This window comes from Limanda limanda, chromosome 23 (assembly GCF_963576545.1).
Source record: "Limanda limanda chromosome 23, fLimLim1.1, whole genome shotgun sequence".
Lineage (NCBI taxonomy): Eukaryota > Metazoa > Chordata > Actinopteri > Pleuronectiformes > Pleuronectidae > Limanda > Limanda limanda.
This window is the reverse complement of record NC_083658.1, coordinates 5075189-5091531: the sequence shown is the minus strand read 5'-3', so window position 1 is coordinate 5091531 and position 16343 is coordinate 5075189. Positions and strand designations below refer to the sequence as shown.

General features: G+C 43.2%; 1 protein-coding gene across 1 annotated transcript; it reads right to left on the bottom strand.

The window, feature by feature from the left end:
• Nucleotides 1-2737: 2737 nt before the first annotated feature.
• Nucleotides 2738-6772, bottom strand: aamp (angio-associated, migratory cell protein). The gene is made up of 11 exons (XM_061067121.1): nucleotides 6504-6772; nucleotides 6145-6282; nucleotides 5932-6051; nucleotides 5377-5516; nucleotides 4916-5060; nucleotides 4499-4582; nucleotides 4178-4293; nucleotides 3964-4052; nucleotides 3775-3865; nucleotides 3518-3672; nucleotides 2738-3422 (listed from the first exon to the last, which is right to left on the bottom strand). The coding sequence occupies exons 1-11, from the start codon at nucleotides 6592-6594 to the stop codon at nucleotides 3347-3349; spliced, it is 1245 nt and encodes a 414-aa protein (XP_060923104.1). The 5' UTR covers nucleotides 6595-6772; the 3' UTR covers nucleotides 2738-3346.
• Between the last annotated feature and the right edge of the window lie 9571 nt (nucleotides 6773-16343).

Sequence of the window (16343 nt, the reverse complement as noted above, 5' to 3'; positions counted from 1 at the left end):
ATTGTGCAGAAAACGTCACCATGACCCAGGAATGCTCCAGAAGAAGCAGGACGTTGCTGACGTTGTTCATTAAGGTAAGAATTCTCTAAATTATTTATTGTAATTTGTAGTTTATGAGGTACACCTACACATAAAGTAATACAACTTAACTTCAACTAAATTTCCGGACATGTACTTTGCACACAGAAAGTTGAACATTCTATAGACTATTACGATTTTTATTTTTTATTTTCCCAACCTGCCAGGTAAGAACCACTGGTTGTTTGGTTGAATAATGTTTGCGATCATTTTGTAAATTGATTCAAGAATTTAACTCTGTCCCTTTAAGGAATTACCGCATCCGATCTTAATCATATTTTCAAATCAGTAATTCTCCTGATCTGAGCAAATATTGTGCAGCAAACGTCACCATGACCCTTTAATTAAATAGATGCTTTGTTAACAAGCTCGTCACTTTCCCCTTCATCCTCTGCACGTGTTTACCTTGGCTCTAACATCTGCTGTCGAGAGAATACGAGCTTCATTTTAATAGATCAGACTTTAGCCCTGTCAAGGTCCAGAAGGTGATTCTCCTGGAGACCACTCCTCGCCTTTGTCTCGACGCAGGCTGACCTTTGAGGCCAAACACTGCTGTGACAGATGAGGAGAATATCCTGCTGCCACTTGACAGGTGTTCTCTCCCCCCTGGTTGTTAGTTGACCTTCAGCCCGGCTGTAGGAAACGCTGCTGCTGAAACTGTCGGACGATGAAGCATGTTTTATCGAACCTTGCTTTCATACAGGAACCATCTCCTATCAGAAATTGACTGATAGTTTCAGTCGTCAGAATCAGACCCAGCAACTGTTGCTGTCATCCAATTCAAATCTGAGAATTCCTTAAAACCTAAAGTTGATCTCTATTGATATTAGAATATGAAGAATTCTAAACAGAGTTTGGTGGATCTGTTACCGTGGCAGCTCTTCTGGTTCAGGAAGCTGGGGATCATGAGTAATATCCACCGATCAGTTGTGTTTAGTGAGTGGGACTTTCCATTTTTTGATTGATAGGCTTTATTTTTTAAAACCTCCAATTTCTGTGACATGGAGCCAAACACAATTTATCACCGCATCTGTTAAAAAAACAGGACAATCTGTGTTTTAGGTTGATTTGATCTCAAACGTCTGGATACAAACTATTATTAGAGACTAACAGAGACTTGTGTTTGGGTTTTAAAGCTGAATTTCATCTGCTCATTACACACTTTGTGACCCAGAACAATGCCCAACCATGTTTGTGCGTATAAGTGCATCCCTGCCTGTCTGTGTGAGTGAGTTATGCATGTGCACAAGTACATGGTCCGACGCACACAATGATTGCGTGAGCTCAGCATCCAGGTAGAAAGGAAGAAGCACTTGGTGCACAGGAAGCCATGTCGACAGTTGTTTTTCCTGCGGAGAGGAGAGGAACCAGCGAGTAGAGAAAAAAAAGGACAGAACAACAAAGATAGAGTTTAAGGAACAGAAGAATAGAGGCTGGGGTTTCGAAAGTTTTATAAAGTGTGTGAGGAGGAGCAGCAGTCTGGTCAGGAAGTAGATTCCTGCTGTTAAGTCTAACAGCTAAGTCTAACAGTTAAGTTTAACTCTGAAAATTTGTTAAGTCAAATTTGCAGAGTCTTAAGCTGAGGAACTCACCCCTGAACCTGATTATACATTAATATATGTAATGGTGAAGTTTTCACTGCTGAGGTGTTTCGGAATAATTAAGAACTGTTGTGCTGCACCCTTTATAAATACAAGGATCTAATTAATTTACAAATATTCAAATTCAAATACAGATATTTAATATTTATGTTTAAAATATACAAACACGACTGTCTGAGGTCACAGTCCTCATTGAGGCCTTGACTCAACTTGCTGTCGAGTCATTCTGCTGAAATTATTTAAAAGCTACAGACTGAGGTCATTGTACTTTTCCCAGATAAAACCAAAGCTGCCGTAACGAGGGAGGAACCTTCTGGGAAGAATCATGAACTCACCGCTGATCAACCATCTCCAAATAAAGGTAAACCTCATATCTACCTCTGCCAAGGAGGTGAGGTTTCTCTCCTCTACTGCTATGATCACATTTAATTGAAAGCTAGATTTAAAAGTGTATGCGACAAATCTGGATCTTGTGAATTTTAAATAATGATCAAGTTGAGTTTGTTCTCAAACATCCTTGGAGGAACTTTTACAGCATTTTTTTTTACAGCATTTTGTCACCTTTGGGCCTCCATACTCAAAAAAAGATGCACATACATGTTTTCTTCAACTGTGAAACTCAATCAACATCATTCGAGTAGTAAAAGCTTCTTGTGAAATAGTCAAAAGTGTAAAATAGAAGAAAGGGAACGGAGAATTCGTTTTTCCCATCATTTATCATTGCACTGCTGCGGTTTTGGAAAGCTCTACTCCCTTAAGATCCCTGTTGTCTCCAAACTGACTCATCCCCTCTGTTCTTATCTGATTAAAAACATATTAAACATCCGGATCAAAACAGAATCAATTTGTTGTCCAAACAAGCCGAGAGGCCACTTGAATTTAAGAAGCTTTTTGGTTATTTTTCCCGGATTTCCCATGTCACCACGACCAGAACAGTGACCAGTTTAGTCTCCCAGTATGAGCCAAGTGGGTTTAAACAGACAAAAATAGTTATGAGTCTAAACTTACTCATTGGGTGCAGATAGCTTTTTAAGACATGAGTCACAAAGAACACAGACTTTGGTTGAAAATGAATTTTATTAATTACCCAGAGGGAAATTGTTTCTGTATTTACACTTTAGTTTACATCAAAGTTTGGTGAGATTAGTCTGAGAGATGAAGACCACACACACACTCGAGAGGGAAACTCTGAGAAATGCCGTCCTGTCATTTAGCAAACAAAAAGTCCAATTAAAGTAAAAACTAGTCAGCAAGAAAGGATGAGTGTGTATCTCTGAAACATTTTAGACGACAGAATATTAAGTGGGTTGTCAAAAACCGGACACTGTAATGTATCACTCATTGAACTCCACTTTGTGTTAGTGTGTGTTTGTTTTTATGAGTCACACTCCAAGCTTGTGTAGAAGAGATCTAGGGACCATAACTTCCTTTTACACTCAGTTACTTTAAATGGGTAAAATAGAGTGCTGATGGAAAAGGGAGAAATAATCTGTTGGATGCTACAATCCCACTGCAAACGTTCAGATTAAATTGTGAGACCACACATGATTATTGTTTAAAATCCTGAGGAGAAGGGAAAAATGTTCAATCCAACATCTCGGGATATTCATTTGAAAAATATCTCTCTCTTCTTCTTCTTCTTCTTGTCCCGCCTCTTCCAGCTGGTTCTACCGGTCGGGTCTTTGAAGGCAGAAGACTTTGGCCTGTTTGTCTCCGGAGGTGGTGACTGCGTGAGACGCTTCCCTGATGGACGGACAAAGACAGTCGGGTTGAGATCAAGCATCAGACCTGCCCAGGCCCAAACAAGGGCGGCTTTTTAGATTGTGACGCGGTCGTACCTGTTGATGGCGAAGTCGAGGATTTCCGCGGTGTGGCCGTGGTACTCGGACACCATGTTGCCGGAGCGAGCGTCCCACAAGCGCAGGGCTCCGTCTAGACAGCAGGTGGAAACCACAGAAGAAGACTCCTCCCACCGCAGGTGAACGATGCCGGCCTGGAGGAAAACAAGGAGGAGGAGTTAAAGGTAACGGGTGAATTCCCAAACTACACACACAAGCACACCCCCGTCCCCCCCCCTCTTGCAGCTGCTGGTTACCTGGTGCTGGCACCTGTACCTCATGACCTGGGAGGAGATATCGTATATGGCCAGAGTCCCGTCCAGGTACGCCACCGCGATGAGAGGCAGGCTGCAAACAACAAGACGAATGACACAAACTGTCAAACTCTATTTTCCACAGTCGGACGCTGCAGACTTTCCTCAACTTTACAATACATAAGAACTCACATGTTACAGAATCCCACAGATTCCACGGATGTTTCCTCGTCTACCGATGCTTTTGGGTTTCCTTCATTCACAGAGAACACTGCAACAACCTGCAGAGACACACACATCAAATTAATAATTGTGTCTTAGTCTTTATCCTACTACTTACTTAATAACAACCAGTCCCTCTTTCCCTGTCCAGACTGTTCTATCATGGCGTTGTCGTGACACCCACCTTGCCCGTGGCGGTGTTGATGAGCTTGGCGCGGCCGTCCACTGAACCCGTGAGCACCAGAGAGCTGTCCTTGTTGCACGCCAGGCAGGTCAGCGTCCCCCGGTGTCCGTCCTGACCTGTGAGAGAGGGACGGACCAAACATGAGCCAAAATTAAGAGAGGTGTGTGATGTTAGTCTAAAACCATGTGTATCTGTGTGTATATAATTGGAAGGAACATGTAATCTCACAAGCTTGTTTGATTGATGTGCTTATTTTAAAAGTACTAAAAGCTTCAAAGGTAACAGGAGGATGAAATCACACGATAGAACTGCCAGACTCACCTTTGACCACATGGACGGCGTTGCCCTTCTTCAGATCCCACACACGTACTGTCCCGTCATCGTAACCCACCACAGCCCGTTTACCTGAGAACAAATCAAACTAGAGTTATATTATTATTATATAATATTATTGAATTCCTGCAGTTTCCTGCCTCCAGCGAGGTCACCAGGTCTTTAATATTTGACAACTGAAATCTGATCGGTTCTTCTTTTGAGTCTCCAGCCACTAGGTGTCACCAGTGTGCAAGAAAAGCAAATTATAATGACACACATTTGAATTTTAAGTTAAAATGATTAAGTATGGTCATAAATATAGCTTTATACACATTTCATTATTCTGGGCTTGATAAATAGGGTCCCAGGCTAAATTGCTTTTAATTGTACTCTTGTACTGCTTTCTGGTTTCCTGTCTCTCACCATCAGGCAGGAACTTGCCGCAGGTGGCCTGGCACGCCGGACTCTGGAAGGTTTTACAGTCTCCTGACGGGATCTTCCACATCCACACGTTGCCGTCGCCGGTTCCCGCCAGCAGCACCAGGGCACAGGGATGCCACTCCAGCCACTGAGGAGGAAGCAGAGCAGACGACCGCAGGTTAACAGGTCGATTAACACACGGGTTATATGCATTTTTCTACTGGAGGCAAATGAGCAGATCTTGTAATCTTCATTAGTTGTGTGCCTTGCTAAAGGGCGACTCAGCAGTCGTGGTTAAGCAGGGGGAGAAAGTCCGATCCCTCATTTCCAACCACAGAAAACCACCCAAAATCTCAGCTCAGGTATTTAGGCATAAATTCCTTTAGCCCCAATAAAAGTGCTTCCACAAGTGCTCACACATGCACAAACTGAAAACACACATTCTCTCTCCTGACGCTCTTTACCTCAAGATCTGACACCTCGAAAGACCAGATTTCCGTTTTGGTTTCCACTTTCCAGACTTTGATCATGCCGCCCATGTCGCCCGTGGCAACCAGCGAGGAGTCGTGGCTGAACATGGCACAGGTCACAGAGTCTCCGTGCCCTGTGGGAAACAAAGAAAGGGTTTTAATTTAACTGTACTGGTGTTCAGACGACTTCAGACAATCTGAGCCAAGACAAGAGCAGTTCTATTGCTTCTCTCCATTTTGTCTCCCTCACTAAATTGGGTCAAACAATTGTCTCTGTCTTTTGTTTAAGGAAAATAAGGATGCAACTTTCTGTGATCACTCATTTTAATGTCAGGACAGCCAAAGACATTACTAATCTCAAATTTAAATCGATGGGTTGAGGCTCCATGCTAGTTTTTAAGGTCAAGGCCGGGTCATCAGACGTCTGGGTCTGACTCCAGGAGGGAGACTCAGTTTCCATATTATAGACGAGGTATCTTTATTATCCCTGAGGAACGATACCCTGCCCCTGGTTCTTCCTTCTGAGGTCAGGTGACCAGTGGCACTCACCTGTGCACTCGAACATCACCTCTCCGTCGCTCAGCCTCCACACGAAGGCCTTGTCGTCCTCTCCTCCCGTCACGGCCAAGCTGTTGGTCGCAGGATCCAAGTTCACGCAGAACACCGAACCTGGACAGAGGAGAGAGGAAAGAAGATCAAACCTTCACCAGGCTTGATGGTCCAGATTGTATCTATCAGCACCGATCGGACACAGGCTGGTACCGGTGTGTTTGGAGAAGGTGAGCTCGCTGTCATCCTGCTCGGCCTCCATCTCGTCATCCGTCTCCCAGCCTTCGTCATCGAAGTCGGCTTCTCCAGTCTCCTCGAAGTCCACGTCCTCCAGGTCCTCAGCCAGATCATCTAATGGAGACACAGAGAGAAACAGAAAGAAACCATTGAAGATGCTTTTCAACTAGAAACCACATCCTCTGGGTCTCTGAAATGAGATTTTCTGACTGACTCCAGCCACTAAACACAAATCTACACCAGCACAGGCTCTGGTTGTCACTGGTAACCACTGGTAACCACTGGTAACCATGTCTAGAAGCCTCCAGATGATCTGCAGGGTGTGGATCTCTCACCAGGACCCTGATCCGTCTCGTTCAGCTCGATGACTTCGATGATCTCCTCGTCTCCGTGGAGCTCGATCATATCTTCCTCCATGTTGTCCATGCTGCACGCCAACAAACACACAAACACACACACACACTTGCGAGACCCACTTCCGCCTTGTGTCGTGATGTCGGAGGCAAACAAGTTCAACTTCAGCTCGTCAATTAGCTTAATGTCAAAATAAAAAACCTCCCCGTGTTTTTCTTCACATGTTGAGCTGGAGCTGCCGGCGCACGGTGATGACGTCACAGAGGCACGGTTCCGTACTGAGTGCTGTTTTGCTTCGTTGTCCACAAGATGACGGTCGCACACAGAAGAAGGTGAGAGCATGTGAGTGTTTGAATGCTTCCACTGCTTTTTGACATTAATGTAAAAGTATTAAATACTAAATAATGCAAAGTAATAATCCAACAATGCTGCTTTCACTCAGTGGTGAATGTAAAATGTATAAGATAAGATAAATATTAAGATAAGATTAAATTATTGATCCAAATGTTCAGTTGTTGCAGGAGCAGGCAGATCAGAAAATATATTTATTTATACATTATATACACTTTTCACTGTAGTGGTTTGAATATTAATGTTTTAAAGCAAAGTGTTGTTGCCCAGGATGATTGCAAAAAGTAATTTTCTGTTGAAAATATTAATAAAAGTCCTGTATTGACACCTTTCTTGAGCACAAGAACCAAAGTATTATCATCAAAATATGCTCAAAAGTACAATGAGTTATTTTTAGAGTATTTTCTCGAGGAAGTAAAAGTCCTTGCATGGGCAGAATTGTCTCTCTATTTAAATATAATCTCCGAAACTTCCTCATTGTAATATTTTGCAATCCTTCCCTCCGCCTGATTATAATCCTTCTGTTCTCTCAGTGATTCTGTTTGTCTCCTTCATTCACTCGCTCGTCTCTCTGTAGTGAGCTGTGAACTGAATCACCTCAGACATGCATGACTCAGCATCTTCATCCCGCTTCACCACTTATAGGTGCAGAGTCATGAGACTATCATTTACTCATGTGTGTGATTACAGGGGCAAATACATGATGGTGATACTTTCTATTTTCATACCATTGTGCAGATTTGTGTAGCAAATAAGGAGAGACCGTGTTTATCCTTATGAATTCACAATATAACCTACAGCTTGGTGATTCAAACTAATGCCAAACTGCAATTACACATAATTATATTAATCAAGCAGATAATCAGAACAATATTTAACCAGGATAGCTGTCAGTAGAACTCAATTACGCTGAACTAAATTGCACCCGCTCATAGATATCAGTCCCCTGAATATGCCTGATATTTTTCATCTAGATCCATTAATTATTCCCTTGGAAAATGTTGGAAAACATAAAAACAAATTGCTATTTTAAAGAAAGTGATTCAAGAAATAGTCCTGGATCCACTCCCTGATTCAGATCTGCACAAAAATGTACACATTCCTACCCTGACCTATACTGCTTCCTACCATCAAGTTTCATGAACATCCATCCTGTAATTTTTCTGTAATGCTGTTGACAAATTAAAACATAACCTGCTTGACAGAGGTATTGAATCTCTGACCTTTGACCTCTGTCGGCTGGCGTACAGGAATAGGCCTAGATCTGACATCCCATGTTGTTTATGTGTGTATTTATATTTACAGCATTCAATGACTGCAGTAAAACCCTGGGGTGACATAAAAGCAAATCTTATTATTTGCTCCATTGCTCCATGTATGAAAATGGCTCTCCTCCCTCTCTTAACCCCCCCACCTTCAAACACTCCCTGCATGGCCAGAGGTATTTTATGAACACTTAACGCAGTTTGTCTACTTCAGGTTTTTGGGGTTTGGGTTTTTTTTATGTCTCTTGCTGGCAGGAAGCTCACCGACTCCATGCCCAAATGAGTTTTACTGTCTGCTGAAGCCCTTCCATTTCAAACCTTCTCCCCCCCCCCGGAAAAATACAAGCGTCTCACGATGCGGTGGAATGTGGAAACATCGGGGTTGTACGTTATTTAGACATTTGAAATCTGCTCTGAGTGAGAGATTTATAAACTCTCCCTTCGGTTTGGAGTCACGCTGGAAGAGGCTGTTGAACTTTTCACGCTGGAACGGTCACAGACGCTTGATTTCATCTGTTTCTGCAGTTCATCGGTTTTCTTTCTGGCCGTTGTGCCGGCTCCAATCAGCTCCTGTTCGCACGAGTCTGAAGCTCGAACATCGTGGGATTCACTCGGGCACGTTAATCATGTTTTGGGACGTTTTCACTGCAGCGGGTAGCGGTTGATTCAGAAGGACGATGCAAACCCTGCTCCAACAGCAGATATTTTCCCTTATAATTAAATTACATTTTCAAACCAAAACATGGAAAGTAGTCGGTGTTTTCCCGAGAAAACGCCTCCGAAAGCATTAAAACCCAGACGTTGGAAATTCTTTTAGGCTTATGTGTATAAATATACTTCAGAAAATGCCCTCAACAATGAAAATATAGACTGATAAAGATGAAGGCAGTTTTAAAATCTGTCAGGAGCATATATTCAGATCAGGAATAACGTATGTAACAGTGACCATGAGCTGCTTTGACCCTGAATCGCTTGTGCTTCACTCAACAATCATAGGAAGAAAAGAAAAATCGTCCCCGCCCTCTGAGTTACTGAGCTTGTCTTTTTCCCTCAAGTTATCTGAAAATCTTGTTTTCCACATGACTTCACAGATTGTCAGGATTAGCAGGTTTTTAGCAGTGAACCCTCCAGAGTTGTACGTCAGCAGAGGTGGAACGTGAAAGTACAATAACTCAAGTACTGCAGGTACAGGATTTAATGGTTTGAAAAGGTTTACATGCTCTAATGCACTTTCCTCATATTGTCCATGGCTGCAGTTCCTATATCAGCCTCTGTCTGAACGACCAATCGACCTTTCCCAGGATTACCAACCCTCTCTTTAAAGAACTATCAAATACTTCACAAAAGCAGATGTTACGTAAAAATCACCAAAATGTAAACATCTTTGCGTGAAAACCCTTTTAATCCGATGTTGTTGTTGTTGATAAGAGTGAGGCCTTTGGGTGTGTTCAGCACTGCCGGAAGTTCTCTCGCTCGAGTGATTTACGGTACGGTTTAGTCTCACTCTTCTGGATCTGCCTATTTTTACCCAGCATGCCCTCTGGGAGCAGCACGCTGGACGGGCTTCTTGTGTGCGGTCCTCAGGAGAAACCAGGAGCGACCCGTCATAACAACATCTCTCGGTTTATCACTCCTGCAAGCTGCTTTACGTCTGGAAACACAGGACACACTCTGGGGCGCTCTTACTTTATAGACACACACACACTCTCTGCCTGACCAGGACATGGAGGCATTCTCATCTGCTTTGTGAGTGTGTGTGTGTGTGTGTAGCACATGCACCTTTACACACACTTGCACACACACATAAACAGTATCAGTAATAAGGCCTGGGAGCTGTTGCTGTGTGAGAGGTAATTACTCCATGCAGCTCGGCGAGGCTTTGATGGAAAGTTTGAGACTAACTGGCTCGACTGTAAGAAGCCTGGCCTCTGCTTCTTGTTAACAACAAGTCTTTACGGCTTCTTTTTGCTCTCTTTTCTCTCTTAAACACTCGGCTTTCGCGGCATCCTGGAAAGATTTTATGTCTCTCTCTTTTAAAACCCTAGCAAACTAACATCGAGGAGAAACCAAATGCACGTCCCTTTACGTCGGAGGCTGGATGTGCAGAAGTGTGTTTTCTCTCTCTCTCTCTCTCTCGCTGGCTTCTTTACGACGCTGAGGTCGGCCCTGCTTTGTCTGCACGCTGCGCCTGACTCATGTGGGAGCGCGCTGGGTGAGACGGCCGCTTCCCTTCTCCAACCACTAACAGCCAGTTGTGTGTGTACTGCAAGTGGTCTGGTCCACAGCCTGCGTGTGATGTGTCGGCTGTGGTACTCGGCGCAGGCCCGGCACACTCGCCTGTTGACTCTCTGGCCCCCATCGCTGCTCCTCTTCCAACCAAAACGGTGTATTTTTGGAACATCATTACTCTGTGTTTTTTAAGCCAGAGTCAAGTAAGGTACTCTGGTGCAGATGCTTTTAAAGGCATCATGCTCCGAGTAAGAGGACTCATAGAAACCCTCACTGGAAATAAACCCAAAGTGGAAGCAGGTGATGGCGGCAAAATAGTTAAACTAACATAATCAGCGATTTGGCAACCCGAGTGTGATGTTCACTGAATTGCAAATGTGCTGCTCTGGGCAATATAAGCCAATCTAATCCCTGCTTTGACATCACTGCTCTGGACACACACAAACACACACACACACACACACACATTTGAGTGTTTTATGCATGTCCGCGTCAGCAAAAGCCCATAGACAAACAATACGCTGCAGATGTCCCAGATTCATTTGTGCTCCCTGACAGCACAGGCAAAAACTGAGCTTTTGATAAGAGTATGAGACGATGAAGTTTATGTCTTTCTGATTCTTATTGTCAAAGAATCATACTCAACACAAGTTTGCACATCAATAGAGTCTGTATTTACTTTTTATTGGTTACATTTTGCTTAATTAATTATTTATCGATTGCTATTACAATCCTTATGAAACAATTATTTTAGCCCGTTTCCTGATTTGCTGACGCTGCTGTAACGTCTCTGTTGTAACATCCAGCTGCAAACATGGCTTCAAAGTCATACTTGTCATATTTGCTTTCTTGTAAATCAGGTTTACAGTGCAGGTTGGGTTTTGGGTTACTTGTCGTTTGCATTTCTGGACGAGGAAACATTTTAAACAGTAGAAATGATTAGTTTTGCAGGATTGGGTATAGGTCCTCCCAATCTACACCAAAGGGAACCCTGGAAACAACATGCATTCATTCTTTTTCCAAGTGGTATTCCCCATTTAAATTATTTATTATCTAGAATGGCTTGGTGTAAACAGAAGGAAGTGAAAAGGAGAACATGCCTCCTCATGTTTGTGATCACATAAAAAGGAAGACAGTCTGCAGCCGTCCAGCTCGAAGGTTTTAGCCCCGAAGAGCTTACTCCAGCACAACAACATGAGAGACGCCTCAGACCCGCCTTACGTAACCGATGCTCCGCAGCTAATCCACAGAAATGATCAGTCTTTGTTGCTATGGATACGGCTGTCCCAAACGACTTCCCTTGTATTCCAAACGAGGATCGGCCTTGATTAATGAACGCAGGTTGTGGCGGAGCAGCACTCAACAGGGACCGAGTTAAAAATACTTTAATAAGAAATGACGACAGTGACTGAGGGAAGGTCAGAGCTCGGGAAAGCAGAGTTGCTGAAGTGCCCTTGAGCAAGATGACAAGTTGCTGGTGGGCCGTGACCCCCGATCTCCCCGATGAGGAGGAGGGTCAGTGAAAAGATGGGGGCAGCCTTCACCCAGCAAGAATTTTAAAGTGACGAATACAGATTTGAATTAAATAAATGAAAGTATGATTTGAGAGGGTTTGAGAAAATCAAAGTTAAATTTCCTTCCTCTGTAAACAAACAGAGTCCAAGGCCGTTTTCAGACATGAACTCTGGAACTCTGGAGTTTTGGAATTTGCCTTTTACATATGAAGAATGCAGCAGGAGATTGTTCGGGTCAGACGCGTTCACAACAACAAGAGAATTCAGGCGAGGGCATAAAACGTCCGGGCTCGTCTGAAAGCATCTGAAATGGATCTGACGTGGATCTTAATATGGCAGCTGCCTGCAGGAAAGTGACAGTAAATGTAAACAGTGGGTGTAATGACGTTCGGCATAAATCTCTCCTCTCTCTGCTGAATGGCACCCTGGCGTAAATCTGGGCAGTAATGAAGTTCAGTCATGTCTCAACTCCTCCTCGGTGCCATGGCCTGATTCATCCAGGCCCAGATTCTAATCCTCCTTAAATTTCTTTCTGTGAACTCCGCTGAGCCGACAGAGGCCTGAGGGTACGAGAGGAACCACAGAGAGCAGAGTGGATGTGTAGTCGACCTGCGCTCGGTGAGATATCACACTGTCTCTCCCTGCGAGTGGAGCGTATATATAGAAGCTGGTTAGCATACTACAGGAATCAAGTCGGCTCAACCAGGCTGCAGTTTTGCTGGAGGGTGTTTGCTGAGATGCAGAATCAAATATTCAGTAATGAAAGTAGAAGCATATTGGATCAGAGAGGACAGCAGGGAAAGTGTTTCCTGTTGCAATGAGCAAGAATTGGATAAATAGGTTTCATCTCACATTTACTGGTTATGGAAAAGGAACAATTCTTCAATAGATGTAAATGTTTATATCATATCTTTTACTTGATTTGCACATACACATCATTACAGCATATGTGTTAGTTATAGCATCTCTACAACAAAATCACAAATATACATTTCTAGCAATAGACTCACTAATGAGCTGTGTAAACATATTTTAGGGATGTTATTAAGCATAGAAACACAAAAACAATGGTTCTTCACCTAAAATAAAGAGACTATAAGAGACTTTAACTATACAATAATGTAGTAATTATTCCACGGTCAATAGAAATAACAATAAAACCTCATAGTTGTGCACCACATTTATGGTGCATTTATAAACATGTCTTATAAAGACACATCTTTACCTCCACTGAGGACTTTTACCACAAAACCTGGTTGACGGATGTGGGCCATGGTGGAGTGGGGGTCTGAGACTTGGGGTCCTTATTCCTACTGACTACTCTAATCCTTTTAAAATGTTTTATTTCATTTTATATCGTCTCTTTTCTCAACTTTTCTTCTTACACTTGTGCTCTAATGTTATCTGAAGCTGTGCAATCTTCAATTTGTGTTGTGTTTTCATTCAGTTTTTCACTTTTAACTTGAAATACACTTGTATCTGGCTGTTGAAAGGTCACATATAACTTTACGGATGTGGAGACTTGGGGTCCACCCTTTTTTATTTGTATTCAACCAATCTTACATATTATTCTAATCATTTTATAATGTTTTATTTCATTTACTAGTAGCTCTTTTCTCAGCTTGGACACTTTTATTCTTATACTTGTGCTCTAATGTTATCTGAAGCTGTGCGATCTTCAATTTGTGTTGTGTTTTCACTTGAAAACAACTTGTATCTGGCTGTTGAAAGGTGACATATAACTTTACGGATGTGGAGACTTGGGGTCCACCTTTATTTATTTGTATTCACCCAGTCTTACTGACTATTCTTATCATTTAAAATGTTTTATTTCATTTTATATAATCTCTTTTCTCAGCTTGGACACTTTTATTCTTATACTTGTGCTCTAATGTTATCTGAAGCTGTACATTCTTCAATTTGTGTTGTGTTTTCACTTTTCACTTGAAAACAACTTGTATCTGGCTGTTGAAAGGTCACATATAACTTTATTATTATCATCAGCTGAATTATAACGATGAAAGAATGAATGATTGTTTTTTATTATCATGTAGGATTAAGGTAATAAAGTAGCATCATGTTTTTTATGAACATCTCTTATAAAGACACATCTTTACCTCTAAGAAGGACTTTTACCACAAAACCTGGTTGACGGATGTGGGCCATGGTGGAGTGGGGGTCCGAGACTTGGGGTCCTTATTCCTACTGACTACTCTAATCATTTTATAATGTTTTATTTAATTTTATATGGTCTCTTTTCTCAACTTTTCTTCTTACACTTGTGCTCTAATGTTATCTGAAGCTGTGCGATCTTCAATTTGTGTTGTGTTTGCATTCAGTTTTTCACTTTTAACTTGAAAACAACTTGTATCTGGCTGTCGAAAGGTCACATGTAACTTTACGGACACTTTTATTCTTATACTTGTGCTCTAATGTTATCTGAAGCTGTGCGATCTTCAACGTGTGTTGTGTTTTCTCTTGAAAACAACTTGTATCTGACTGTTGAAAGGTCACATATAACTTTATTATTATTATTAGCTGAATTATAAAGATGAATGAATGGATGATTGTTTTTATTCTCATGTAGGATAAAGGTAATAAAGTAGCATCATGTTTATTATGATGAATATCCTCCCACACATTCAGACCCATGCATCCCACTACAGACCAGTGGCTCATCTCCCCTCCACTGGTATATAACCCCGCCTCTGATAGATGCAAGGGGGGGGGGGGGGGGGGGGTTCCATGTGACGCGGAGACAGAAATCCAGTATGGCGGAGTCTGTCAGGGGATGATCTTTCTTTCCCTCCTCCTCCTCCTCCTCCTCCTCCTCCTCCTGCTGCTCCTGCGCTGAGAGAGAAGAAGAAGAAGAAGAAAAACCTCCGGAGAGCAACATGGGAGAGAAGAAGTGAGAGAGAGAGGCCGGCGCTGGGACTAGGACTGGTTCTGCTCCCACTGCTCCCAGTGGAAACGCGTAGAGAGAGATGGGATCCGAGCGCAGGGATGATGCGACCCTCCAGCCCCTCAGACCCGGATCCACAGAAACCAGGTCCGGCTGAAGTTTCCTGCTCCAGCTTCCCAGCAAAACCCTCCCAGTCCACCCGCTGGTTTCCCTCCAGCGACCCACATGTGGTAGGACTGGTTTCTCCCTCCTGGAAGTGCGGGGTTGCACCCGCGTTATGGCACCGGAGCGGGCGGGAAGTGCGGGGGGGGCAGTGGTGGGGGGGGGAATGGACTGGATGTGTATTATGCCCGATTGTTGCTGAGCTATTTATAGAGCCCGGCCGAGCCCTAGGCTTTCTATGCAGGCTGCTCGTACGTGTTGTTGTTGTGCAGGAAAGCAGTAAAACCAAGGTGCAGGCCTGTGTGTGTGTGAGAGTGTGTGTGTGTGTGAGAGAATGGTTCGGGATGGGCGGTGGTAATTCTCTGCATGCGTCAATCTTTCTTTTTTTTTTTTTTTTTTTTTTTTTTTTTTTGTGAATGGGGGCGTAGTAACACCAGAGACACACACTGCTGCAGAGAGTGTGAGTCTGAGGAGGTGGATGTGTGTGTTTGGAGATGTGAGCGTGAGTTTGGAGTTGAGTGCAGGGCTGGGCTAACTCAGTGCACCCTCCTTTTTTGTGTATCAACATAGGCCAGCAGCCATATATATATAAATAATGACAACAACTTTATTTGTGTTGCACTTTTCGAGTCCTTACGAGGACAAATTAAAAAAAAAGAATGCAAAATACCCAGAGGCAACTAGCATTTAAAAGCAGAGACACAAAATTGTGTCATGCAAAATCTGAAATCAGTGACAACAAATTTAATTTTCATTACAAGTTATCGTATTTAAAACATTTGTTAACACAAACAGTTGTAATAGTTATTTTAGGTGAAATTGTCAACCTTGGTTTTCAACACATTTTCCAAGTCTTAATTATTTCTTTACTTTGGGGCTTCAGGGCTTGTCTCCCCAGATCTGTCACCCTGCATCAAGCAAGCTCTTTTTAGGGACAATGGCCTCACACACACACACACACACACACACACACACACACACACACACACACACACACACACACACACACACACACACACACACACACACACACACACACACACACACACACACACACACACACACACACAGAATGGTGTTGCTTGAAGCCCCCCTGGAGTGTCAGCTACTCCCCGTGACACACTGGTTTGTACCCACCACCCCCCCTTTTCTGTGGATTTTCCATCACAAAGCGCAAGAGTGCGTGCACTGTGCAGTGACCGACTTTTTTGGGGGGGGGCAATTTGTCCTCGGGCTGCACTGTCTGGCCCCTCTTGTCTTGAGACCCCCTCCACCCCACCCCACCCCACACACACACACACACACACACACACACACACACACACACACACACACACACACACACACACACACGCACACACGCACACGCATCCATCCTGTTCCTGAGGACTTCTGAGA

Excerpts from the sequence above, each read along its gene's own strand:
- aamp (XM_061067121.1), bottom strand. The coding sequence starts at position 6,594 with ATGGACAACATGGAGGAAGATATGATCGAGCTCCACGGAGACGAGGAG. Across the intron at positions 4,294-4,498 it reads CGCCGTCCATGTGGTCAAAG|GTCAGGACGGACACCGGGGG; the intron begins GTGAGTCTGGCA and ends CCTCTCTCACAG. Across the intron at positions 3,866-3,963 it reads TCTGTGGGATTCTGTAACAT|CCTGCCTCTCATCGCGGTGG; the intron begins GTGAGTTCTTAT and ends TGTTGTTTGCAG.